The sequence below is a fragment of the Vanrija pseudolonga genome, chromosome 6 (assembly GCF_020906515.1).
Source record: "Vanrija pseudolonga chromosome 6, complete sequence".
NCBI lineage: Eukaryota > Fungi > Basidiomycota > Tremellomycetes > Trichosporonales > Trichosporonaceae > Vanrija > Vanrija pseudolonga.
The window spans coordinates 1,471,891-1,495,341 of record NC_085854.1 but is presented as its reverse complement, the minus strand read 5'-3'; the positions used below and the strand labels follow the sequence as shown (position 1 = coordinate 1,495,341).

Below are 23,451 nucleotides of genomic sequence, written 5' to 3'. Positions count from 1 at the left end.
TGCTTGGCTCGCTCGGTGGATGACTGACTGACGGCCCGTCACCCAGGCGCCAGGCACGGCTCGGGCCTCCACTTTACTCTGCCATTCCCGACAAAATCCAAGTCGACTGCCGCCCTCTCCATCGCTCACCATCCCACTCACTCTCCATGTCCTCGTTCCAGTCGCTCAAGGGCAAGCGGGACGCGCGGACAGCAAGCAGCCGGCACGGCGTGGGCGCTACCGCTGCACCCGCTGGCGCTGGTGCCCCCGCTACGACCGCGCCGGCCGGAGCTGAGCTCGCGCCTTCCGCGGTGTCGGCTGCCCCCTCGGCACCTGCCGACGTCGAGATGGCGACTGAGGAGCCCAAGGCCGCCGCTGCTACTGCCCCTCCCGCCTCAGGATCTCTCGACGCCTCGGCGTACCCCGACCTCGAGCCACCCCTCGCCATCCGCTCGACGCCGGACCGCGGGCGCGGGCTCTTCGCCACGACGGCAGTGATCACAGGTGTGTAGCAGCTTCCCCGTCTCCTCCTCAAGCTGACCACGCCGCAGCTGGCCACGCCGTGCGCAAGGACTGGTCGGGCACCACGCTGCTGAGCACGACGCCCCGCGTCGCCGTGCTCTCCCTCGCGCACCTCCAGACGCGCTGCTCAAACTGCTTCAAGGAGACCAAGATGTCGCGCTGCGCAAAGTGCAAGGCGCTGCACTACTGCTCTGCGGCGTGCCAGCGCGCCGACTGGCCCGCGCACAAGCCCGAGTGCGCCGCCCTCGACCGTATCCGCGGCATGTGGGCACGGACCTTCCCCGACAAGGCGAAGAACGGGCGCGACAACTCGTGGGTCGTGAGCGATGCCGGGCGCGCCGTGGCGCGTATGTGCTGGGCGCGCAAGGCGGCGAGGGATGCCACTGGGCGGGATCCGGACTGGGTGCGTACCAAATCATGGGCATTGCTGACCTCCAGTGGGCTGGTGTCGCCGCTATGGAATCGCGTAGGTATCAAGCGCTCGCGACTCGACCTAACCCCCAGACGCCAAGACGCTCGACGAAGCCGCGACGATGAAGCTCGCAGGGCAGGTTCAGCATATCAGGCACTACCTCAACGCAGCTGTGCCGTCTGCCAACCCCGACGTGCTCGAGCCGGCCGACATGGCCGACTTTGGGTTCAAGAGCGCCTCGGAGCTGCTCGACATGTGCTCGGCGGTGGGTGACTCGGTCGGAAATGAGCTAACCCGCCAGTTCTCCGTCAACTCATTCACGCTCTCGGCGCCAGACCTGACGCCGATTGGCGTCGCCACGTCGCCCGTCTGCGCGCTATTCAACCACTCGTGTGAGCCGAACGCCGTCGTCGTCTTCCCCCGCGGCGGCAAGGACATGCAGGTCGTTGCTATTAGCGACATTCGCCCCGGCGAAGAGGTGGGTACGAAGTTGTCGCAGGGCTAACCCACCAGGTCCTCACGTCCTACATCGACGTGTCGCTGCCGTATGCCGAGCGCCAGAAGGACCTGTCGGAGCGGTACGGGTTTGACTGCAAGTGCTCGCTGTGCGAGCAGAACGCCGACCTGGCGTGGGTTGACCCCCGGTGGAGCGTGCTGCATCCTGGGTGCAAGGAGGATGGGCGGGGCCGCATGCCTGGTGGGTATCTTGTTGGTGCCTTTCTAACCCACTCAGACTTGCGCCACGACGGCGAAGCGACGGTGAAGTGTGCCGCCTGCGGCGACACCTTCGGCATCAACGTGCCTGCGCTGCGTGTCCTTATCGAGCGAGGAAAGGCAACACTCGCAAAGGATGAGGCTGGAGGATTAGGTGAGGTGTAACGGCATCTTGACTATGCTAACCTCTCCAGACTACGCCACTGCCGGCCCCGAGCTGTCGCCCATCATCACTGCTCTGCAGAAGCTCGTCCCTAGCTCGACCTACCCCCTTCTACCCCTGCTCCGCCTCCAAGTCCTGACTCTCACACCGCCGACCGAGCTCTCCGTGTGGGAGTTTGCGATTGGCCAGCTCCGCACCGCCATCAGCGGCGCGCGCGAAGCTCACCCTGCCAACCACCCCACCATCGCCGTCATGATGGCCGAGCTGGCCAAGCTGCTGTCCATGGACACCGACCAGCTCGGCCAGACAGGTATCACGCCGGTGCGCCAAGCGGGCCAGCAGCAGGTTATTGAGCGCGTCGGCCGACTACTCGACGCCGTCCGCGCCCTGCGCGAGGCAGTGGCGGCGTGCAAGGCGGCTTTCGGCCGAGGCGGGGGCGACGTCGGCGCCGAGATGGGCAAGCTGCTACTTCAGTGCGAGGAGGAGCTCGAGATGCTTCGCCGGCGATAGTAGAGAGAAGCAGGTAGATCATCATTTGATAACTTTGCATGGTAGCAGCATGGGTACAACGTTCATGAGGGCGCTGCCCAGGTTTACTGGATCCTGACCTCCTTGTCCTCCTCTGTTTGGCGTCAGCGCCGTCAACCAGCTCACACTCACCAACACCCTTGATGACGTCGTGCTTGTCGTCAAGCGAGGCGGACTGGAGGGCCGCGAACGAGTCGGGCGAGATGGAGACGACGGCGTAGGGGAAGACTTGAAACGGTCAGTACCCGCTGACCCGCTCCCGTGCGGCAGCAACTCACTCGACGAGTCGGCGTCCGACTTGTCGACGACCTTGCCGCCCTTGGCGACGACGCCGTTAAGGATCGCAGCCTTGTCGGCGCTCGAGGCGCCCTTCTTGAAGGTGACGATAACTTGGACGTGGTCAGCGTGGGCCGCGGTGAGGCCGTGGCCGTGGGCGTGGGTGTTGGTGGTGGCAAAGTCCCCGCCGCCGCTGCTGCCCGCGACGCCGGCGTACGACAACGCAGTCGAGGTGTACCCGCGCACATGGGCGAGGTAGAGCACGCCAAACGCGGCGGCGAGGACGAAGATGAGCCGGAGGCGGACTGGGCCGTAAGCTCCGCAGGCGGAGGCGGGTGGCGAGGGGCGGGGTGCGGCGGCGGGACGTGGCCGCTCGAGGCTGGATAGAGGGGGGACACGCGCACTTACCCTGCTTGTCGGCCATGATGGATGCTGTAGTGGTGGATAACTGGCGGCGGAAGAGGAGGGGTGCGATGCGCGATAGCAGGGGGAGAGACATGGACTAGAGTCAACCGGGTGTGCGTGTCGTGTGTGTGAGTGGCTTGGGGGGGCGGGTGGCGCGCGGCGGCACCATGGTGTCATAGTGGGCTTGGATGGTGGTGCACGTGACCTCGCGTGGTCGCCACGCAGGCTTATGTAAAAGGTGACTGGACCGCCGATCGACGCGTCGCACAAGAACAGAGTTTACGAGGAACGCGTGCCCCCACCCGCTGCTGCTTTCATGTGACTGACTGATGTGCGAGACGGAGGGATCGAAGAGGCGCGAGACTGATTGCGTGTGCCAAGGGGGTGAGAATAGCACCGCGCGCGGGGGGGTAAAGGACCCGAGGGTGCGCCGTAGCAGCGACAGGCGAGATACACGGATCCGCATGCTAGTTGATCAGTGAGGCGGGGCGTATGGTGTGTCGGAGCGCATGGCGCGCGATGAGTGGATTGCATCGGCGACACGGCGCCGCCACCGCGGTGGGTTTACTAGTGCCGGTTGCGGGTGCGCTCGGTCGCGGTGCGGAATGATGACGCCGGATGACTGGACTGCGGCGGGCGGCGCGTGCCACGGCGTAAGATGGCATCGCGGCGGCGCACATAAATGACGTCTCAAGTCGCGAGCAGCGGCGACCATCATCCCACACACACAATGGCGCCTTCTACCAGTGCGTCCTGCTCGCCACTAGTGACCACGCACGCTGACCCCCGCAGTCACGTCCAGCTTCAAGGTCCTCTCGTACACCGAGACGCCTGTCCCCGCGTCGCGAGACGTGCCAGTCAAGACCAACTTCTGCAACCAGGAGCGCGAGTACCACGGGGCGCAGATCTCGGGCTGGGCAGTGGGTGTGTACATCAAGTGAGCCAACCGCCCCTTTACCGCGCTGACGTGACGCGCAGGACATACCAGTCGGACGACGCCAACACCTTCGTCGGACAGCAGGTATTCACCGGCACCCTCCTCGGCCGGCAGGGCACCTTCACGGCGCTCGCCAAGGGCGCGTTCGCAGACGGCGTCGTCACTGCCGAGTGGCAGATTATCTCGGGCACGTAAGTGGTCGTTGGCCGCTGTGGGCGGGCAAGCAAGCGCTTATCATTATCTTTCGATCTAGGGGCGAGCTCGCGGGCATCTCGGGCAGTGGGACGTATGGCGTGCCGGCGGGTTACAAGTCTGGGGACGAGCTGCCGTTTGAGCTGCACGTCGAGTTCGCGTAGAAGAGCCGTATGAATGCTGCGGCACTGATCGCCACGCCACGGCCGTAGAAGCCTCGGTAAACAGCCATGTAGCTATGTGGCCGCTCTTGGCGGCTGGATCTTGGGATCTTGGCGCCGAGGGCAAGTGCCTCACGCGACGCGAGTGCCCGAGCGAGGGTGAGCTCGAGCCCGGGGTGCCAAGTCGCCGCCGTGGGCGCGGCGGCCTTGGGCGCCCGTGCGGTGTGGCATGGCATGGCAGGGGGCAGGGAACCACTGGTGTGGCAGACTTCGATGGTGGTCGTGACAAGCAAGCACAAGTGCGTCGCCGGCCGGCGCGATGCCGCGCCGTCCACCGCGCACCGCCGACACACGACACACGTGGTGACGCCGCCGACGTGCTTGCCGCATTCATGCCCCGTCTATTGGCTCTTGGCTCGGCTTAATGAATTGGCACACTCGGGGCTGGGTGCGTCGGTGGCGCTCGCCGCCGTGTCCTGACTGTGTTCGTTTGTCTCGGACGGTGGTCGCGCGGGCGTCGCTGTCGCCGTGTGTGTGTGAGGCTGTGCTGGCAGTTGGCTGCCACTGGCCAAGCTGCCTCGGTCACCGGGAGCGAGCGGCGCGGCGCGGTCGCGGAGCCACCACGGCGAGCGAGAGATGCTGCTACAGCCCAATAAGCCTGGCCAGTGGTGGCCTGCCACGGCCCGCACCGACGTGAAATCCAACCTTGTCACACATCTCCTCCCTCCTCAGGGCTCGGCGCGACAGTTATAGCACACAGACCTGGTGCAGAGTGCCACCTGTCCAAGCGAGCGAACGGGCACAAGCGAGCTGCAAAGGTGGGCTGCTCACGGCACACTACGTTGCTGCAAAGCATGATGCGGCAGCGTCTCGACGACGCGTCGGCGCGAGATCGCGTCAGCGTCTACAAAGGACAGTCACCTCGGGCCGTGGTGCCGTGGAGCTGGTTCGTCGCCAGCCAGCAGATGATGTGGCCCAGTCTCAGGGCTGGGTTGCCGGCGGTGTGTAGCGAGCCTTGGTCAGCCTTGGTTTCGCTGCAGTGTGCGTGAAAAGCAAAGTGCCTGCATGCCATGATCGGCAGGTTGGAGACACTGGGTGGATGCAGGCAGCGCCGTGCCGCGTGCCCCCCCTTGATCCCGACGGGTCCCTGGGCCCACTTCAGGGTCGGGGCGCAAAGCACAGGGAAATGGGACCGCGCACGGTTCGCGCTGACAGAGGCCAGGCGCGTGGGCTGGGGCTAGACTGGCTACAGCGCGACGCACACGCTAATCATCAAACGAATGCTAATGAACCCAGCCAGGCGGGCGTGAGCAGGCAGCAGTGTGCAGCGTGCAGCGTGTAGTGTGTGATGGAATGCACTTTGATGGTGGTGGGTGTATCAAACTGGCGCGACACGCCCAATGGCACACGGCACTACTAGCTCTACTAGCACTTGCTACCACCACTCCATCTCGTGTCACTCCTCCTCTCCTCCTCATCTCCTCCCTCGTCGTCGCCATCAAAACCTCGCTGCTGCACAACTTGCACCTCCCATAGTCTGAGCTCAAGCAAGGTACGTCGCACATCGTGGACCACCCTCCACCCACCATCCACCCATCCGCGCACGCCCCTCCCGCCGCCTCCGCCGCCGCCAACCTGCCAGCACGATTTCATTGTGCTGCAACCTGCCTTGCCTTGCTCGCCCCCCCCGCCGGCCTTCCCGACTATTTCTCCTCACTCCCTCTGCTGCCGCCGCAGCCGCCTTGGCACTCTCGCGACGTGTTTGTCTGCACCATCGTCCATCCACTCTCTCTGCTCTCGACAAAGCTCGTCGTCCACCACAGCTGCCTGCCCAGGTGCTGAAACAACAAATCACCCAGGACTCGCGACCCTACCTTCCCTTTCGGCTTCTCCACCGCGTCCCTGCCTTCCTCACCCCTCACCCCTCGACGCTGCATCGCTATTCGCGTGTGCCGTTCCTTTCTATTCCTCTAGCCCAGCCCAGACAGCACACCATCACACCCACCCACCCTACGCTGCTGGCACACGCTGGCCAACACGCCCGACTGACACAGTCTCTAGCTCGTCACCTCCTACCTCCCAAAGCCCGCCGGCGCACCAACGCTCATTCACTCTCGCTCGCCCCGCTCGCGGCCGGCCGCTCGCTCCCATCGCGCATCTCTCTCTCTACACGCACACACCCAAAAATCAGCCAGCCCGATCACACCACTCCATGTCGAGCTCGGTAGCTGCTGCCATCACCAAGTCGCACCTGTAATCTCGCCCATCACGCCCTCACGTTCACGACCACCACGACTCACGTCGAGACACGACCAAACGCTCAAGCTCGCCCCCACTCCCCTCGCTGAGAGGGCACCCGCCTCCCTCCTCCCCCACCCTCCCCCTCGGTCGCCTCCATCTCAACCATGGCTCGCTACGGGGAAGTACCACCACTACCCTACTCGTCTGGGCCGGCGCCCCAGCGCCAGCCCACTCGTTCTGGTGGCACCATGAAACGGAGCAAGACGCTTACAAGGCCCGAACGCCATGTCGCGCCCGTGCCACTTATCAACCCCGTCGCACAGACCGCTGGTGTCAACGCGGGTGACCCAGGTGTCGACTGGTGGCGAATCACTTCGTGGATCGTGACCTTTTGGGCTCCTGGCCCCCTCTTGGCCGCCTGTGGCATCAAGGAGAAGAGCTCACAGCAGGCTTGGCGAGAGAAGATCACCCTGTGCTTCATTGCCATTGTTATGGGTGGCTTTGTGGGCTTCTTCACCATGGGACTGCAGCGCACGCTCTGCCCGGGTGGAGCGTCCAATGCTGCCTTCATCATTGTGGGCAGTAGGGAAGGTGAGCAGGCCCACAGGCCAAGACCCGTAGCTGACACCCACAGGCACTCTCTCTGTCAATGGCTGGATGTTCGACATCTCGGACAGCAAGCCCCCCTCGGAACAGGTCGACTTCTTCACCCTCGCGTCCAACAACACGGCCAAAGGTGGCATGCCAGGACAGGACATTACGCTGTTATTCACACGAACCGCCAAAGATTACCCAGCTTGCACTTCGAGCGACAAGTACGCTTCGACTCCTCTGTGCCCTCCTGCCACCCAGGGGGCCGCGGCGAACGCGACGTCGTGTGCAATCACCCAGCCCCTCACCCAGCAGACCTTGGACACTTTCCAGATGAAGAACACGAGCACCTTTGCTGGCTACTCGTGGGATCAGGTCGCGGCTCTCGACTCGTTCGTCGTCATTGACGGCCTGGTCCTCAACATGATCCCCTACCTTCAAGCCAACCCCAAGCCAACTGGCGACGACGTCGACAAGGTCATTCGCCAAGCGATCACCAATCAGGCAGGCTCTGGCAAGGACATTACGCGCCAGATGAACTACAGCGCCAACCTCAAGGCGGCTATTCCATGCCTTACGACACGATACCTCGCTGGACACATTGACAAGATTACCCCAGGCTGCTTTGTTGCAAACTTATTCCTCTACGCCTCGCTCATTGTCATTTTAGCCGTTGTCCTGGCCCGTTTCTTCATGGCCATCATCTTCAGCTGGTTCATCTCTTGGCGCCTGGCTTCCAAGCCCAAGAACGTTGGTGGAGCCGGCATCAGCCCCATGGTTATGCCCGAGGGCGCCAACGTTTCTGTCAACAACCCGAACGGTACCGCGCCTTGGGCAGGCGGACCCCAGAACAACAAGCTCCGCAAGGACGGTTCGTCGCCTCCCAACGGCGCGATCGCTCCCGTCATGAGCTTGTCGCGTATCGGCCACGAGCTCTTCACCGTCTGCCTCGTCACCTGTTACTCTGAGGGAGAGGAGGGTATCCGCAACACGCTCGAGTCGATTGCTTCTACAACATACCCCAACTCGCGCAAGCTGCTGTTCATTGTCTGTGATGGCATGATCACCGGTGCTGGCGAGAAGATGAGCACGCCCGACATTTGTGTCAGCATGCTTGACGCGGACCCACGCTTTGGCAACCCCCAGCCCATGGGCTACATTGCCGTCGGCCAGGGCAGCAAGCGCGAGAACCGTGCAATGGTCTATGCTGGGCACTATGGTGAGTTGGCACTGCTGGCATCTCAAGCTGACTGTTAGTTACTCAAGCCGGTGGCCGCTGCCCTACGGTTGTCGTTGTCAAGTGTGGTATGCCCAGCGAAGCCAGCGACAAGAAGCCCGGCAACCGAGGCAAGCGCGACTCGCAGCTCATCCTCATGAACTTCTTCTCCCGTGTGACGTACAACGACCGCATGTGCCCTCTCGACTTTGACCTCTTCCGCAAGCTCCACACGCTCATGGGAGTCACCCCGGACTTCTTCGAGCTCTGCCTTATGGTTGACGCCGACACCAAGGTCTTCCCCGACTCGATGACTTACCTGGTCAACTGCATGGCAAAGGACAACATGATCATGGGCGCCTGTGGCGAGACGCGTATCGCCAACAAGCGCCAGTCCTGGGTTACGGCTATTCAAGTCTACGAGTACTTCATCTCCCATCACCACATCAAGGCCTTCGAGTCGGTGTTTGGTGGTGTCACCTGTCTGCCCGGCTGTTTCTCCATGTACCGCATCAAGGCTCGCAAGGACGGCGACGACGACTGGGTGCCAATCCTCGTCAAGCCAGAGATTGTTCGCGAGTACAGCCAATCCGACGTCCACACACTTCACCAGAAGAACCTGCTTCTTCTCGGTGAGGACCGTTTCCTGTCGACCATTCTGCTCAGAACCTTCCCGAACCGCCACAATGTGTTCCTGCCCCAGGCTAGGTGCAGAACGATCGCGCCAGACACCTTCTCAGTCTTGCTTTCGCAGCGTCGTCGCTGGATCAACTCGACCGTCCACAACCTCATGGAGCTCGTGCTCGTCCGCAACCTTTGCGGTACCTTCTGCTTCTCCATGCAGTTTGTCGTGTTCATGGATCTCGTCGGCACGGTCGTCTTGCCAATCGCCATCACCCTTACCGGAGCCCTCATCATCAACTCGTGCATTACGCCGCCAAAGTCGTTCTCCGAGGCCATCCCGCTCATGCTTCTCGCCGCCGTGCTGGGTCTGCCCGCTTTCCTCATCTTGATCACGACTCGCAAGGTTGTCTACGTCTTCTGGATGTTTGCATACCTGCTCGCCCTTCCAGTCTGGAACTTTATCCTTCCAGTCTACTCGTTCTGGCACTTTGACGACTTCTCTTGGGGTGAAACCCGAAAGGTCGCTGGCGAAGTTGTCGACAAATCGGGCCATGGCGAGTCGGACAAGGCTGCGGTGTTTGACGGCACGACTATTCCCTTGCGTCGTTGGGAAGACTGGGAGCGCTCTCGTCTTCGCAAGATTCGACGAGAGGAGAAGCGCCGCAGGCAGATGGAGAAGATGCACGGCGCCGGGTTCTACGGCGAGAATGGCGGCGCCGAGCTCATGGTGCCTCCTCGCGAGTTTGGCCGCAACGACTACGACTCGGACGCTGGCTCGATCATGTCGTCTGAGGAGGATGTTTGGGGTGGCGACATTGGCGGCTACAACGAGTACCACCCTTCGTACCCGCCACCACCGACTACGCTCGCGCCTGAGACGCTGCAGGCTGCACCGGTTGTGGGCATGGACGAGATGGCTGCGATTCTCGACCAGGGCTTTGAGGAGCCACCTCCGCAGGCGGCTTGGCGTGCCGAGCGCAACGCGGCCTCCCCTCTGCACCGCACCAACAACCAATTCGCTCCAGGTGCCCCAGGTGGCCCCGGCTACGGCGGACGCAGCACACCGCCGACACCGCCGCAGTCGAGCGACCAGTACCACGATGCTTCGACACCTATTCGTGGGGCGTACGCAGCAGTGCCAGGAGGCTCGCCTACGACGCACGACAGCATTAGCACTGGTGTCGACGCACGCGGTGCTCTTGGCCACGCCAAGAAACGCTCGGTCAGCGGCGTCGCTCACCCGCTTGCCGAGGACCACGGAGGCTATGGCAGCCCTGCCCAGCGCGCCCACAGGATTTAGACTTTACGAAACCACGGAACCCGATAATGAAGAGCACGACAGGCGGCTGCATGTGCTGCAGTCACGATAAGGGGGAGGAGGAGGAGGAGGAGGAGTAGGGGCATGTTTTTGGAGCATAGAAAGGACAACGGCGCATCGAGGAGAGAGCAGTGGATGCCCAAGGGTATAAACCGAGGGCCCACATCTCGTCCCCTCACCCCGATATACACTCGCATTGTGCAGGGACATTTACGACACCCCGCAACCACACCCACTTCATACATTCTGCATTGTAGTAGACACGGAACCCATGCGCATGAGACGTTGATAATTGCAAGGGAGGTGAACGGGTGACGACGCGACAAACGACTCGCTGACGTCGTCGCTGCATGATCGGCTGACTGTTTGCCCACCTTGACCGGCGGTGATTGCCCGAAGGGTGAGCAAGTAGCACTGACCTCGTCCCCTTTGGCGAATCGCGACGACAATGTAGTTGCAACGAGGCCGCGCCGGTCCATGCATGCTTACAGCCTTGACGTAAAGGACAGGCGTGGTCCCACGACACTTGTGCAGCACTTGTAACATACGACCAGGGGGGAGCGTCGCAACTGACGCTGGGTGCTGCTGTGGCAGGCGTCGCAAGCAGCGCGGCGCGGTGGACGGACACTGCCCACTGTGGGCCGGGGCGTGCTCGTGCTGACGGTGCATGCAAATTTGCAGCAGTAGCAGCAGCACCGGTGCAAAGTGATGCGTTTGCTGCTCGCGACTTGCTCGCGCTTGCTTGTTTGCTTGCTCGCTCGCGGCGCGGATCATAGCCCACTAGCTAGACGATGCACTAGAATGCATTGAGTTGAGAGACACGGGTAGTGACTGGAAGAGCGGTGCGGGTTTCGGGCCGTTGATAGCCGGACTTGTCGTTGCGGGGGCCGAAGGAAGCGACACATTACCTGGACAAGGACGGCGACGCCGCCGCCTCGCCCCTCTCGCCCTCGCTCGCTCGCCGCCGCCGCGCGCCGTCCACCGTCCTTTCCTCCCCCCCCTTGGTGCCCCTCGGAGCTCACTGCGCCGTGCATGTCCCAGTATTACCATTACCGGGCCAAGCAAGCAAATACAACACGCGCGTTTGTAACAAAACTGACACACTATCGTTTGTCACACATACAACTCGTGCTCATCACATCCTGTACCACCATCAGCAAAGCAACGCAAGCAAGCAACAACGGCCCACACCACACAGCCCACCAGCGACCACCTGACCGCCGCTGCAACCCCCGCCCCGCCCCCACTGCCCACCGCCACCCCGCACACGACCCCTTAGACAACAGACAACAGGAGCAAACCATCACCACATCATCATCCTTTGCTCATCATCGAGACCGACCGACGGCGACTGACTGACTGCTCGGCCCTCCGTTCCTCTCCTTCTCCACTCCTCCCCTCCCTCTCGCCCCTCGCCCCACCCCCGCACCCTCCCCCGCCCCCATGCCCCCCGCACCGGGCAGCAGCAACGGCCCGTCGGCGTCGAGCTCGGCCGCGCCGACCGCGTCCCCACCGCAGAACGCCGCCGCCGCCGCTAACGATGCCAGCGAAAAGGTGTCGCGGCGACGGATCAGCCATATCTCCAAGGCGTGCAATGGGTGCCGGCGGAGGTGGGTCACGTCACGCGCGCCGCGCGCGCGAGCGCGTGCGCGTACGTGCGCAAAGCTGACAACATCATCACAGGAAGATGAAGTGCGATGGTGCGCAGCCGTCCTGCTGTGAGTGACCGCCGCCGCTGCTGCTGCTGCCGGGTCTCCGCGGCCCCCCGCCGCGCCCCTCAGGCCCCAGGCCCGACACTAACCCCCACAGCGATCTGCAAGGTATACAACGAGCAGTGCGTCTACAACCCCGAGCAGGACGGGCGGAGGTCGGCGCCAAAGGCGTACGTCTCGGCGCTGGAAGACCGCATCCGCCTGCTCGAGGGCGCGCTCCGCGCCCACGGGATCAACGACGAGTTGGGGCCAGGGCCGACGGGTACTGCGGGCGGCGCTGGGAATAGCACAGCCGTTAAAGTCAAGACGGAGCGCCTGGACGACGACGACTTGGAGCGGAGGGACCGCGAGCGCGAGTCGGCTAGCGTTCCGTTGGGAGCGGGAGTGGGCGGCGGCGGCGCCGATAGGGATAGGCTCAAGGTGGGTACCCACTGGGTGGTGTTGGCGGCACAAAGTTAACACGCGATTTAGATCGACGAAGAGACGGGCGAGCTCCACGACTTTGGGCCTTTCTCCGTTGTCAAGGCCGTGACTGACTCGTCGGCCACGCAATCGTCGCCATCAGACCAGGGCGTGTCGACAACTGGCACCGGGCATGAGCGAGTTGCGCTCCTTGTCCCAAGATATCCCAACCTGCCTACGCTGGGCACGCCAGAGCTCGATGACTGGACACACGAAGAGGTCTTGCGGCTCTTCTTCAACTACTACAATGCGTAAGTGGTTTGCAAGCGGTAGTATGCTTACGAAACCAGGCAATGCTACTGGGTCAACGAGCGCGGGTTCAGGAGGGACCTTCTGGCATCGCCTACAGTCGAGGGGACAATCATCCGCCCACGACGGACACCATACTACTCGCCCATGCTGCATAACATCCTGCTGGCCATGGGTGTGGGCTTCTTGAACGTCGACAAGAAGGTGCGCGAGCAGCTGGCTCTTGCCTTTGGCGCCAGAGCAAAGGCACTGCTCGAGGAGGAGACGGAGCAAGCAATGCTCAGCACCGTGTCGGGCGTGCTGCTACTCGCAACCTTCCACGCGAGTTTGTCACGCCACTCGCTTGGTTTCATCTACACTGGCGTCGGGATGCGTTTGATTCAGGCTTGTGAGTGGGCAATGCTAGGAGGGTGTGCCGCTGACGTCGTCTAGTGGGCATGGGCTCGAGCTGCGCCGCGTGGGTTGCAAACGGCTCCATCAGCGAGGAGACAATGCAGCACCGGTACAATGTCTTCTACGCGAGCTACATCCTGGACAAGTGAGTGTGGTGTAATTGACGCGAACGCCACTGACGACGGCGCAGGTTCTGGAGCACATATGTCGGACGACCAGCCAGCCTCAAGTGGGCCGATCACGACATCCCCCTACCAGCACCAGATGCACGCGAGGACGAGGTCCTGTTCTACCCAGTTGTGCACCCGCACTCGCCGCAGCAGCAGCACCAGGCCCAGCATTCCATTGCGCACATTCAGTCGTTTGAGGCCTTTGCGGCGCAACACGGCGCTGGAACAGGCACCGACGGCTTCCTGCCACGCGTGTCGCAGCAGAGTCTCGACCTTAGCCAGGAGATCACCAGCCAGTCGTCGCAGGCACGATTCCAGAGCCACTTTACCCCACCACCAACATTTGGCTCGCCGGTCAAGGGATGGCGGAGCACTACGTGGCACTGGCTCGTCAAGTTGTGTATCATCGTCGAGCGCGTCATTGGAACGGTGTATTCGTCTGGCTTCACTACGGCGTCGCCAAGCGTGCAGCGCGCGATTTCAGACATTGAGTGGGTGACAAGCGTCGTGGGTTTGGCTGACGGTCAGTATTCAACTGCAGAAATGGCATGACGGCCTGCCGGCGCCGCTCCGCCTTCCGGCTTCAACGGCAGCGACATCCTACCCCCCAGCAAACGACACGCCGGCCATCCCCAACCACATTCTCGTCATGCACTCGTACTACTACTTTTGCATCATCCTCGTCCACCGCCCGTGGTTTGCGCACATCGAGTCGGCCTCACGCGACGGCCCGATCGATTCGAGCATTGAGAAGTGCGAGAAGGCGGCACAGGGCGTGAACAACATTCTTGTGGTAAGTGGCGGCGGCGGAGCTAGTCGGAGCGTAAGCGCTCACCACCGCAGCTGTACAACCGCAGTCTCGGCCTCCGCTACGCCCCAATCACCTTCTCCCAGGTCATCTTTACGACCGGCACAGTGCACCTTCTCTCGGCGATCCATGGCAAGCCCAGACGACGAAAGGCTGCGTTCGAGGCTGTCCAAACCTGTATCGTGGCTCTCGAGGACCTGGGCGACACGTGGAAGTGCGCGGCGGCCTCGGCACATGCCCTTCAACAGCTGCTCGTCGAGTCATTCCAGAACCAGTCCAAGCCATCAACCAACGAGCCTGAGCCGACCGAGGAGGAGAAGAAGGCCAACGAGCTCGAGGAGATGCTCCGAGACCCGGCTGTCAATGAGCACTTGAAGAAGCTTGGCTGGATGCCACCAAACCTCGACACGTCGCAGCAGCAGCCGATGCAATTGTTCGGGCCATCACCACCCCAACCTGTAAGCGTCTCCATGGTCTATCGTAGCTGACGCCCCAGTTTGGCGCGAGAACGATGAGCGACTCGCCGACCAACATCGCAGTATCGCCTGTGACGGTCAACTGGCCGCTGTACCAGGCACTGCAGTTCCAGACTTCACAGCCAGGACTCCATCCACAGGCGTTCCCACAAGCGCCACCAGTTGGCGGGCCGATGGGTGACAACAGACAATCCCAGCCGAACGCTGGGGCTGAGGCGCCGGTTCCAGCGCAGCTCGAGGACGGCGTGAACAAGAACGGCAGCGTGCAGCAGCAACAACAGCAGCAGCAGAACTTGGTGTTCCAGGCGCTGTACGCTGGTGCGCCGCACCAGCTGTTCCAGACGGGCAACTACTGGTCGTGGCCATTTACGCCTACCGACATCCACGGCAGCGAGGAGCAGAGGCGTAGTCAGTAGTGAGAGGCCCGGGTGGCGCAGTCTGAGCGAGTGAGGGGCGACGCCGACCGACGAGGTGAAAAGTAGTTTGGAAGGGGGCTTGGGACCCCGCGTAATGTTGTAACCGCGAGCATGGGGACATGCAAGCACCACTTGTGAAGAGTATCCTGATAAAATGCAGCAGCACCAGCAAGTTCATGCAGCATTAAACGAGGTGGCACAAGGGACCCCGGGTAAACCGAGTCAGGGCGGGGTTGGGGCCGCCCGCCACAGGTGCCAGCCCCGCCCTTGTCCCGCTGAACGACGCAGCGTAGCTCGCCAGAGTGTGCATATTATAATAGTGGGAGAGATCCGGGGCAGACGAGGGGTGGGGTGCGCAGCAGCGGGACACATGTGGACCATGTGAAGAGTGGCGGTGACGCAGTGACGTGGCGTGCGTCGGCTGGGTGGGTGGGTGGGTGTGGCGGAGGCGAGAGGCGAGAGGCGAAGTTCAGGCTCTGTAGAGGGACCGGCGCGGATGGTCTTCGCGCTGTTCGTGGGATCGGGGGGTGCGGTGGGGACATTGAGTCGTGTTGTGCGGGGCGTATGGGGAAGAAAACGACAAGGGGGAGAGCCCGGGGAGGGTATGGCGAGGCTGAACAGCGACAAGGCGACGACAGCCACTTTGTTCGCCCAGGCGGCCCTGCTCTCGTCCAGCTCCACTGCCACCACATCCTCTCCTGAACGCAGCCACGCCGCACGATCATAACACTGCACTCTGGCGTAATTAACATCACAAATACAACGCCGATGTAACTATCCTTCTTCTGACTACCTTACGACCCGGGCACGCCGACGTCCTCGCTCGAGCGGCGGCCGACCTCGAGCCGCTCGGCAAGCTCAGTCGGGCCGACAAAGTGCTTGCGGCCGTCCATGAGCCACACGACGGCGCTCATGATGCCCACTACGCCGATGACGACACAGACGTAGTTCATCGTCGCGCCGTCGACCGGCAGCGCGGGCGGGAAGAGAAAGATGACCGACGTGGTGGTCAGGAAGATGAGCGAGCAGGCGTTGATGATACGGCGGAAGCCGCCTAGCGACCACCTTCGGGGCTGGTTGGCGAAGATTTCCTCGCCGCGGACGAGCACGATGGCGACTGGCACGAGCGTCAGCGAGCGCGAACGCCATGGAAGAGGCCAGGTGCGGCCGACTCACTCGGGATGATGTACGACAGCTGGAGGAAGAACATGGAGCTCGCGGCAATGGCGTTGAACGCGATCGATGAGCCGAGGTAGATGAACCCGAGGATGCAGTCGGCGACGCACACGAACACGAGGCACCAGACGGGCACCATGAGCTTGGGGTGCACTGGCGCGAGGAGCGGCGAGAGGCGGCCAAAGCCGTGGTCGCGGCTGAAGGTGAAGACCATGCGCGAGGCGATGGTCATGATGCCTTGGGTCGCGTAGACCATTGCGAGGAAGTTGAACATGACGAGGCAGGTGGACTGCGGGAGCGAGCGCGTCAGCGCGCGAGCGGACCAAGGCTTCGTGTTACTACTCACCCCCGCGGCAGAGTTCGTCGCCTGGTAGTAAATCTCGAGCAGTGGCCCAGCAGGCGCAGCGATCACCGCGTCAATGTCCTTGATGCAGAAGAGCAGGATGACGAGGAAGAACCACGATGTCGTCGCGCCCAGGCCGACAGCCATGATCATCACCCGGGGGGCATAGCGGCTCGGCGTGGGCATCTCCTCCATCATGTGCGTGATTGCGTCGTAGCCCGACAGGCCGACGGTGGACTGGAGCAGGCCGATGAGGAAGGCCATGCCGTCGGGCCACTGGAAGCGTCAGCGATCGCCGAGCGGAGCGAGGCGGGCGCGGGCGCGTAGCGCTGGCCAGGTTGCCTCACAGCGACTTACACCCGTGACGTTGGTAAACTCCGTGAACACCTCCTTCGCCGGCCGGAAGTTGGGGCTCGCAGTGGCCAGACAAACAATACTGACGACGACGATGCCGCTGATGCCCCAGTAGAAGCCCGAGCGCTCGACGGCCGGCAGGATCTTGACGCCGAACGTGTTGAGGCAGAAGGCGGCGATCGGGAAGAGGATGTAGATCAGGAAGGTCTGGTAGTTCTTCATCTCGAAGTCGGGGTGCCAGAGCGCGACGATGCTGTGTGCGGGCGCCGAGCGTCAGCGAGGCGGACGTGGGTGTGGCGGCGGCACTGGCACCAGCCTTCGGCCCACTTACGTCGTCACGAACGTGCCGCAGAACGCAGAGGCGGTGGCGGTCAGCGTCACCCATCCAGCGCAGGCGGACCACGCGACGAGGTACGACAGCGGCGTCTTGAGCGACTTGGGCGCGATCATGTCTGGGGAGCGAGGCGTCAGCCAGCGAGCTCAGTGCCACGAGGCGTGACGTCGGCACGGCGGTCGGCTCGCGCGCCGCGCGCGCCACTCACAAGTCCAGTCGTACTGCCCGCCCGTGGTCGGGTAAATATGGCACACCTCGGCCAGCGAGAGCACCGTCATCATTGCGCCGAACGCAGAGGTCAGGCAGCCCCACACGACGGAGACTGCGCCGCCGGAGGGGAGGACGACGCCGAGACTGTGGCGCGGGTCAGCTTTGTGTGGCACCGCCCAGCCACGCCACGACTCACGCTGCTGCCCTGAAGTGAGAGGCCCCGTGTCAGTATTGCATTTTGGCCAATCACGACCGTCTGCCCCGCGGGGAGCACTTACATCGCTGCGGGGTGTCAGCGATCGCACCGGGGAGGAGTACGCCGGCGTCATGGACGCAGCGCAGCGCAGGCAGTACGACTACTGCACGCCGCGCTCGCTGCGCTCGCTCCGCGCGCGCACTCACCAGTCCACGAGTTGAGCATGATGAACGCCATGCCGAGACAGCTCCAGAAGCCGAACCGGCGCTCGAGGTGCACCGTGTGGTCTACCTCGCCGATGGCGACCTTGTGCGCGGACGACTTGTCGTCGCTGTGTTTCGGGTCGGTGGTGTATGCCACCGCAGGAGCGGCGGGGGAGACGCCCGAGGATTCGGACATGGCGGGCGGGGGATCGACTGGTCGAGGGGGTGAGGGGTCGAGGGGTCGAGGGGGGTCGAGGAGGGATCGAGGGTGTGAGTCGCTACGGCCGTTCAAGTGCGCGGGTGTTGTTGGGCAGGGACTGACACAGACGAGAGACGACGAACAATGGCGACAACGGCGACGACACGAGACGTATATGTACACTGGGTCCTGTTGAGGCATTATCGTTGCCGCTGGACCCCCGCGCGGCTTATCCCCATCCTCGCTCATTGCCGATTGCGCAGCGGCAGGCGCCAGCCGGCAGCCTTCCCAACGCAGCTATCGTGGCGACGAGCACATGACATGGCCGTGGCGCATATCGCCTGGTCGTCGCCTGGCGCATGTGCATGCGGGCTCCAGCTCCACCCTTATCCAAGCTCACGCCCGCCCCACCTCGCACACCTCGCCACTGCCGCCGACACCGCCAGACACGGGTAAAGCACCCCTCAGGTAACAGGGATATCGCGCCGCTATCGCCGCAACCGCCGCCTGGGGGTGCCACGTTCGCGTACCTCGCCTAAGCCCGCCTGGGGGCAATACTGATCTGTGGCATGTTATCGAATCCGCCTGTTCCCCATGTCTCGCTGGATCTAACCGGCGAGCGGCGAGCATACGCACGCGCACAGGACTGCGTCACGACCCACCCCGTGCGAGCGGAATGCGGGGCACAAAGGCAGGGCTGGACGAGAGGGAGAGAGAGAGACAGACACGCCACGCCTTGGCCGCCGGCGTCTTATGGCGCTCGCTGTGCTGCGCTTCGCGCGCTCGCCTCGAGCCATCGGGCCGAGCTGGAGGAATGATCGATCGTCTTGGCGCCCGGCGTGCAGCGGCCTGTGTCAGGTACTTCGTCCGCTACGTCAACGTCAGCACCAACGTCGTCACCACCCCGACTCGGTGTTCGGTCGCATACCCCGCCAACAGTGTGGGGTGCGGGGTCGCCCACTCACACCAGCGCTGCTTATCCGCTCTTGCAAGCCTCCACAGCGCTCCTGTTCCGCTGTTGTCGTCGTCGCCGTCGCCGTCGTGGCGCTCCAGGGCACTGCCAAGGGCTATCTTGGGCAAATGGGGACAAGGGGACAATGCACTACTATACATCATGTGGCTCGGCCACTCAACATGCTACGGCCTATCGTGGTGTCGGCGCTCCGCGACCTCGCGAACGCGACTCCAAGATTGCTCACCCACTCTCTATCTTCTCGTGCCTGTGTGGAGGAGGAGGCCGTACCCGACCGGCTTTGACTCTTCCGGCCAGTAACCGGCGGCCTGAACCCCACCGATACCGGACTCACGGCGGTACCGTACCCTCACCCGGGGCCGGACTCGCCGCTGCGCGGCTCGTACACCCCCTTACACCTCAATCAACTCCAAATCGTCGTCGTCCTCCTCGTCGTCATCATCGTCCTCCTCCTCCTCGGGCTTGACACCCGCTTCGCTCTTCCCCACGTCCTTCCAGTTGTCCTTCAGCTGCCACATGTTGGCGTACTGGCCCTCCTTGATGAGCACAGCGACCTCCTTGAGCACGTCGCGCAGCCACGCGTCGGGCTGCTGAAGCGTGGCCTTGAGCGCGGTAATGGACCAGTAGGGCTTGTCAGAGAATAGCGCAAACAGTCTGTCGGTGAGCTCGCCGCGCTCTAAGCGGGCGTAGCGCTCGCCAGGAGCGACGCGGTGTGGACGGTCCTGCGCTGTCAGCTGGGCGTCCAACATAACCGTTGTCATCAGCTCACCACCATGCCCTTGCCGAGCGTAGACGACGCGTTGGCAAAACCCGAAGCCAACTGGTTGAGCTTGGCCTGCGACATCTTGGTGTCGTCGAGCTGAACAATAGGGCTGGATAGTCAGTTTCGATCCCATTGTGCCATTGTACACACCGCTTCGACTGCTCATTCTCCAAGCGGCGCTGCTCCAGGATCTTTAAGTACTTGGCCGACGTGATGGGGCGAACGCTGCCTTCGTGGTTGAGCGAGGCAAGCAGGCGCGGGTGCGCCTTCTCGCGCTTGCGCTTGGCTGAAGAACTCTCGCCACCGCCCTGCGCCACCCACGTCCGCTCCTTCTCCGTGAAGATGTACGTGTTCTTGACGCGCTCAGTGTTGAGAATGACCTGGAACTCATCCGGGATGCCGTTCGTATCCAACTTTGCGCGCTTGGCGGGGCGGCCGGCAGACTTCTCAGGCTTCTTCTCCTCCTCTTCCTCCACTGGCAGCTTGAGCGTGATGTATGGTGGGTTCTTGCTGCGGGCGTGTGAGTGGCAGCTGGCGAAAGGAAGCACAACTCACGAGTTGTCCACATACAACGTCCCAAGGTGCACACCGCCCTGCTCGACCCGCTCCCAGCGCTCCAAGAGGAACCGCGGCACCTGTCACAGTCAGTTCCCACCCTCAACGCTCGCAAGCGCCGCCTTCCCTCCGCGCGCACCTTGATGGCCCAGACCTTGCTGTCCGCAAGCGTCGGCGACACCTCTAGCTCTTCCTCGTCCTCGACGACAGGAAGGTTGAATACATCGTGCCCGTCGACTGTGATGAGCGGCTTGACGTCGTCCGACTGGGACATTGTGCCGGTGTCGAGACGTGCGAGGTGCAATGGACAAGAATGCAAGACGACAACAATGGCTTTGAGATGACTTAGGTGGCGAAGGTGGAGGTGGGTCGGCGCTTCGGCAATCCCCCTTCGTGGCACTCGTGTTGCCAGGGTGGGCAGCCACGCCTCCCCGCGTCATTCAGGCGCCGATGTGCTGTGCCAGCAAGCAGGGACGCGACCGGCCGACTACCACCAAGAGTCCACTGCTGGCAACTCATCTCACTGCACATTCTTGCAATCTCGACTCGTCCTCGTCGTCGCTGCAACTCGGTGCATAACCAAAAACACAGGTCGCCTGTGCTACCCCTTCCTCGCCCTCGTGCATTGCCCGCCTGTATCTAGCCCACAATGGACTACCTCGAGGGTAAGCACCGCACACCGCGCTTGACACGTCACGCCCCGTCCCGCTCGCGCTGACACCACCACAGGTCTCGCCAAGCAGGCGTCCCAGATCACAATGTACGATGTCAAGTCGTACTACAATGCGGCCAAGAACGCCGTCCTCAACATCCCCGAGATGGAGGCCAAGGTCCGCGAAGCAACCAACGAGGACCCCTGGTGCGTCTGTGCGACGCCGAGAGCACAAGAGACCAAAGCTGATGTGATGGTGCAGGGGCGCGTCGTCGACTCTGATGCAGGAGATTGCTGCGGGAACGAACAACTTGTGAGCTGAATATGCCGACCGGAGAGCTGACAATACAGCCAGCAGTTTAACGAGATCATGCCGACCATCTACTCGCGTTTCATGGAGAAGGAAGCGCGCGAGTGGCGCCAGATCTACAAGGTGGGTTGAAGTCTCTGGGACCCTGCTAACCGCCCAGGCCCTCACGCTCCTCGAGTACCTGATCAAGCACGGCTCTGAGCGCGTTGTTGATGACGCCCGCGCCCACATCTCGACCATCAAGATGCTGCGCAACTTCCACTACATTGACGAGAAGGGCAAGGACCAGGGCATCAATGGTGAGCTAGTGCGTTGTTCTCGGAAGCTGACGCCAGTCCGCAACCGTGCCAACGAGATCGCGGCCATGCTCAGCGACGTGGACAAGATTCGCCAGGAGCGCCGCAAGGCCAAGCAGAACCGCAACAAGTACCAGGGCCACGAGGGCGGCGCGTTCAACACGTCGACCGGAAGCCGGTACGGCGGCTTTGGCAGCGACTCGTACCGCGGTGGAGGTGGAAGCAGCAGCGGGTTTGGCGGAGGAAGCAGCGGCGGCGGCGGTGGTGGTGGTGGCTACGGCCGTGAGGACGATGAATACCGGGGCAGTGGTGGGCGCTCATCTTCAGGTTTCCGTGACTCGTCAAACCGCCGTCAGTCGTACGACGAGTATGAAGGTGCCGACGACTTTGAGGAGCAGCCACCCAGGCGTACTTCGTCTGCCAATGCCGCCCGCGCTGGCGGTAGCAGCAGCGGTGCTGGCCGCGCCCCAGCCGCTCCTCCCAAGCCACCAAAGGAGCAGCCCAAGGCCAAGGAGGTCAACCTGTTCGACTTTGACGACGAGCCTGTCGCTGCTGCCCTGGCCCCAGCACGTGCTGCCGCCGCTGCTGCTGCGCCAGTAGACGCGTTCGGCGACGACGACTTTGACGACTTCCAGCAGGCGCCCGCGAGCCCGGCCGCTACGTCGCCGGCTGCTGCTGCTCCTTCTGGAGGCAACGCCAACCTCTTTGCGCTGCTCGAGTCGAACAAGCCTGCCGCGGCTGCCGCGACGCCTTCGTACGGTGCCCCTGCTCCGTCGTTCACCGCCGCCGCTCCGGCCCCCGCCCCTACCTTTGGAGCGCCATCGTTCCAGGCGCCGTCGTACCAGGCTGCCCGGCCGGCTGCCTCGCCCACAAAGCCCGTCGCTCCTGCCGCGCCTGCACCCAAGACTGGCGCGTCGGCGTTTGACGACCTATGGACGACGTCGCTGGGCGGACCTGCCCTCGCGCCGGCCAAGGCGGCTGGTAACAAGACGATTGCGCAGATGGAGAAGGAGAAGGCCCAGTCGTCGCTCTGGGGTGCGCCTGCCGCCGCTGCCGCTCCCTCGGGCGGCGCTGCTGCTGCCGCCAAGCCTTCGTCTGACCTCGACGACCTCCTCCTCTAAGCCGACGACGATTTTGGGTTGTACGTAGCAAGTTGATAGACTCTGCGCCGTCCAGGCGTTGACACATGGAAGGTGTGCTTTGCGAGGTGACAAACCACGTACATGTGACTTGTCGAGCAGAACTTGCCGAGCACAAGACCTGCACCACCGCAGCCAGCAGGAGCACAGACTCGCCCATCACCGACCGAGCATGCCAGCATGCCATGCCAGCATGCATTGCCAGCCAGCCCAGTCAGCCGACCTGCCTAGATAAGCGTTTGCGGGCTGGTATCTCTGGCGGATTGCGAAGATTGTGTGGTGTGGCACGGCATGAATAGCGGCTATGTAATGTATGACATTGGAATTGAGTACTGATCGCCAAAGGAGCCAAGGGCCGAGCACTGGCGCACCGGCTCGACCAAGAACCACCACCAGGCCCACCCAGACCCAGACCCACCAGATCGACCGAGCGAGACCCAGACCTGTGGCTAGAGACAAAGTAAATGACTGCACTAGTGGACGTCGTCGTACGCCACCGCTCGGCTCGGCGACTGGGGCGGGCCTGCCAGCTGCCAGGTGCTGGGGTGGGGGAACAATGCATAACCTGTGTGTGGCTTGTGGCTGCAGCTGGCGTGCGCAGGAGAGACATTGGGCTAGTACCATTGTTCTGCGCCCACTGCGCCAGCGCCAGGTGGGGGGCTGTTGGAAATGGGCATTGCAGGGTGGTGAGCTGAGAGTTAAGCTCTCGGCGGTGACTGCTCTCGATGATGCACAATGCACACCACAGCCACTGCCGCAGTCGGGCGTCGGTCGGGCAATGAT

The 23,451-nt window shown here is 63.0% G+C and overlaps 8 protein-coding genes across 10 annotated transcripts; 5 read left to right on the top strand and 3 right to left on the bottom strand.

The window, feature by feature from the left end:
• Positions 1-146: 146 nt before the first annotated feature.
• ASHR1 (Histone-lysine N-methyltransferase ASHR1) lies at positions 147-2,300 on the top strand (the record flags this gene model as incomplete). Its single annotated transcript, XM_062774891.1, has 8 exons — positions 147-483; positions 531-904; positions 940-967; positions 1,006-1,178; positions 1,215-1,391; positions 1,427-1,610; positions 1,647-1,781; positions 1,822-2,300. 8 exons carry the CDS (start codon positions 147-149, stop codon positions 2,298-2,300), a joined length of 1,887 nt encoding a protein of 628 aa, XP_062630875.1.
• A 21-nt stretch (positions 2,301-2,321) lies between these two features.
• Positions 2,322-3,126, bottom strand: LOC62_06G008363 (uncharacterized protein). 2 transcript variants are annotated; one of them, XM_062774889.1, is made up of 4 exons: positions 3,003-3,126; positions 2,597-2,899; positions 2,451-2,546; positions 2,322-2,412 (listed from the first exon to the last, which is right to left on the bottom strand). In XM_062774889.1, exons 1-4 carry the CDS (start codon positions 3,091-3,093, stop codon positions 2,384-2,386), a joined length of 519 nt encoding a protein of 172 aa, XP_062630873.1. In that variant the 5' UTR covers positions 3,094-3,126; the 3' UTR covers positions 2,322-2,383. The 2 variants fall into 2 exon arrangements, with proteins under 2 accessions (XP_062630873.1, XP_062630874.1); XM_062774890.1 differs by having other exon boundaries at positions 2,597-2,707.
• Positions 3,127-3,729: 603 nt separating this feature from the next.
• On the top strand, positions 3,730-4,300 carry LOC62_06G008362 (uncharacterized protein; the record flags this gene model as incomplete). The annotated part of the gene is made up of 4 exons (XM_062774888.1): positions 3,730-3,745; positions 3,792-3,936; positions 3,978-4,127; positions 4,190-4,300. 4 exons carry the CDS (start codon positions 3,730-3,732, stop codon positions 4,290-4,292), a joined length of 414 nt encoding a protein of 137 aa, XP_062630872.1. The 3' UTR covers positions 4,293-4,300.
• Positions 4,301-6,694: 2,394 nt separating this feature from the next.
• On the top strand, positions 6,695-10,261 carry CHS1_0 (Chitin synthase 1; the record flags this gene model as incomplete). The annotated part of the gene is made up of 3 exons (XM_062774887.1): positions 6,695-7,121; positions 7,165-8,340; positions 8,379-10,261. 3 exons carry the CDS (start codon positions 6,695-6,697, stop codon positions 10,259-10,261), a joined length of 3,486 nt encoding a protein of 1,161 aa, XP_062630871.1.
• Positions 10,262-11,722: 1,461 nt separating this feature from the next.
• nit-4_6 (Nitrogen assimilation transcription factor nit-4) lies at positions 11,723-15,154 on the top strand (the record flags this gene model as incomplete). 2 transcript variants are annotated; one of them, XM_062774886.1, is made up of 10 exons in its annotated part: positions 11,723-11,889; positions 11,963-11,979; positions 12,089-12,411; positions 12,463-12,704; positions 12,744-13,090; positions 13,135-13,240; positions 13,286-13,756; positions 13,794-14,058; positions 14,109-14,531; positions 14,570-15,154. In XM_062774886.1, 10 exons carry the CDS (start codon positions 11,723-11,725, stop codon positions 14,963-14,965), a joined length of 2,757 nt encoding a protein of 918 aa, XP_062630869.1. In that variant the 3' UTR covers positions 14,966-15,154. The 2 variants fall into 2 exon arrangements, with proteins under 2 accessions (XP_062630869.1, XP_062630870.1); XM_062774885.1 differs by having other exon boundaries at positions 11,963-11,997.
• Positions 15,155-15,759: 605 nt separating this feature from the next.
• Positions 15,760-17,977, bottom strand: HNM1_11 (Choline transport protein; the record flags this gene model as incomplete). Its single annotated transcript, XM_062774884.1, has 8 exons — positions 15,760-16,082; positions 16,142-16,430; positions 16,488-16,760; positions 16,842-17,091; positions 17,170-17,290; positions 17,381-17,526; positions 17,661-17,664; positions 17,785-17,977. The coding sequence occupies 8 exons, from the start codon at positions 17,975-17,977 to the stop codon at positions 15,760-15,762; spliced, it is 1,599 nt and encodes a 532-aa protein (XP_062630868.1).
• A 1,096-nt stretch (positions 17,978-19,073) lies between these two features.
• Positions 19,074-20,582, bottom strand: tfg2 (Transcription initiation factor IIF subunit beta). Its single transcript, XM_062774883.1, has 5 exons — positions 20,411-20,582; positions 20,272-20,351; positions 19,867-20,226; positions 19,723-19,825; positions 19,074-19,675 (listed from the first exon to the last, which is right to left on the bottom strand). Exons 1-5 carry the CDS (start codon positions 20,543-20,545, stop codon positions 19,346-19,348), a joined length of 1,008 nt encoding a protein of 335 aa, XP_062630867.1. The 5' UTR covers positions 20,546-20,582; the 3' UTR covers positions 19,074-19,345.
• A 222-nt stretch (positions 20,583-20,804) lies between these two features.
• On the top strand, positions 20,805-22,650 carry SPCC794.11c (ENTH domain-containing protein; the record flags this gene model as incomplete). Its single annotated transcript, XM_062774882.1, has 6 exons — positions 20,805-20,936; positions 21,001-21,130; positions 21,186-21,236; positions 21,275-21,356; positions 21,394-21,532; positions 21,569-22,650. The coding sequence occupies exons 1-6, from the start codon at positions 20,921-20,923 to the stop codon at positions 22,648-22,650; spliced, it is 1,500 nt and encodes a 499-aa protein (XP_062630866.1). The 5' UTR covers positions 20,805-20,920.
• Positions 22,651-23,451: the final 801 nt, after the last annotated feature.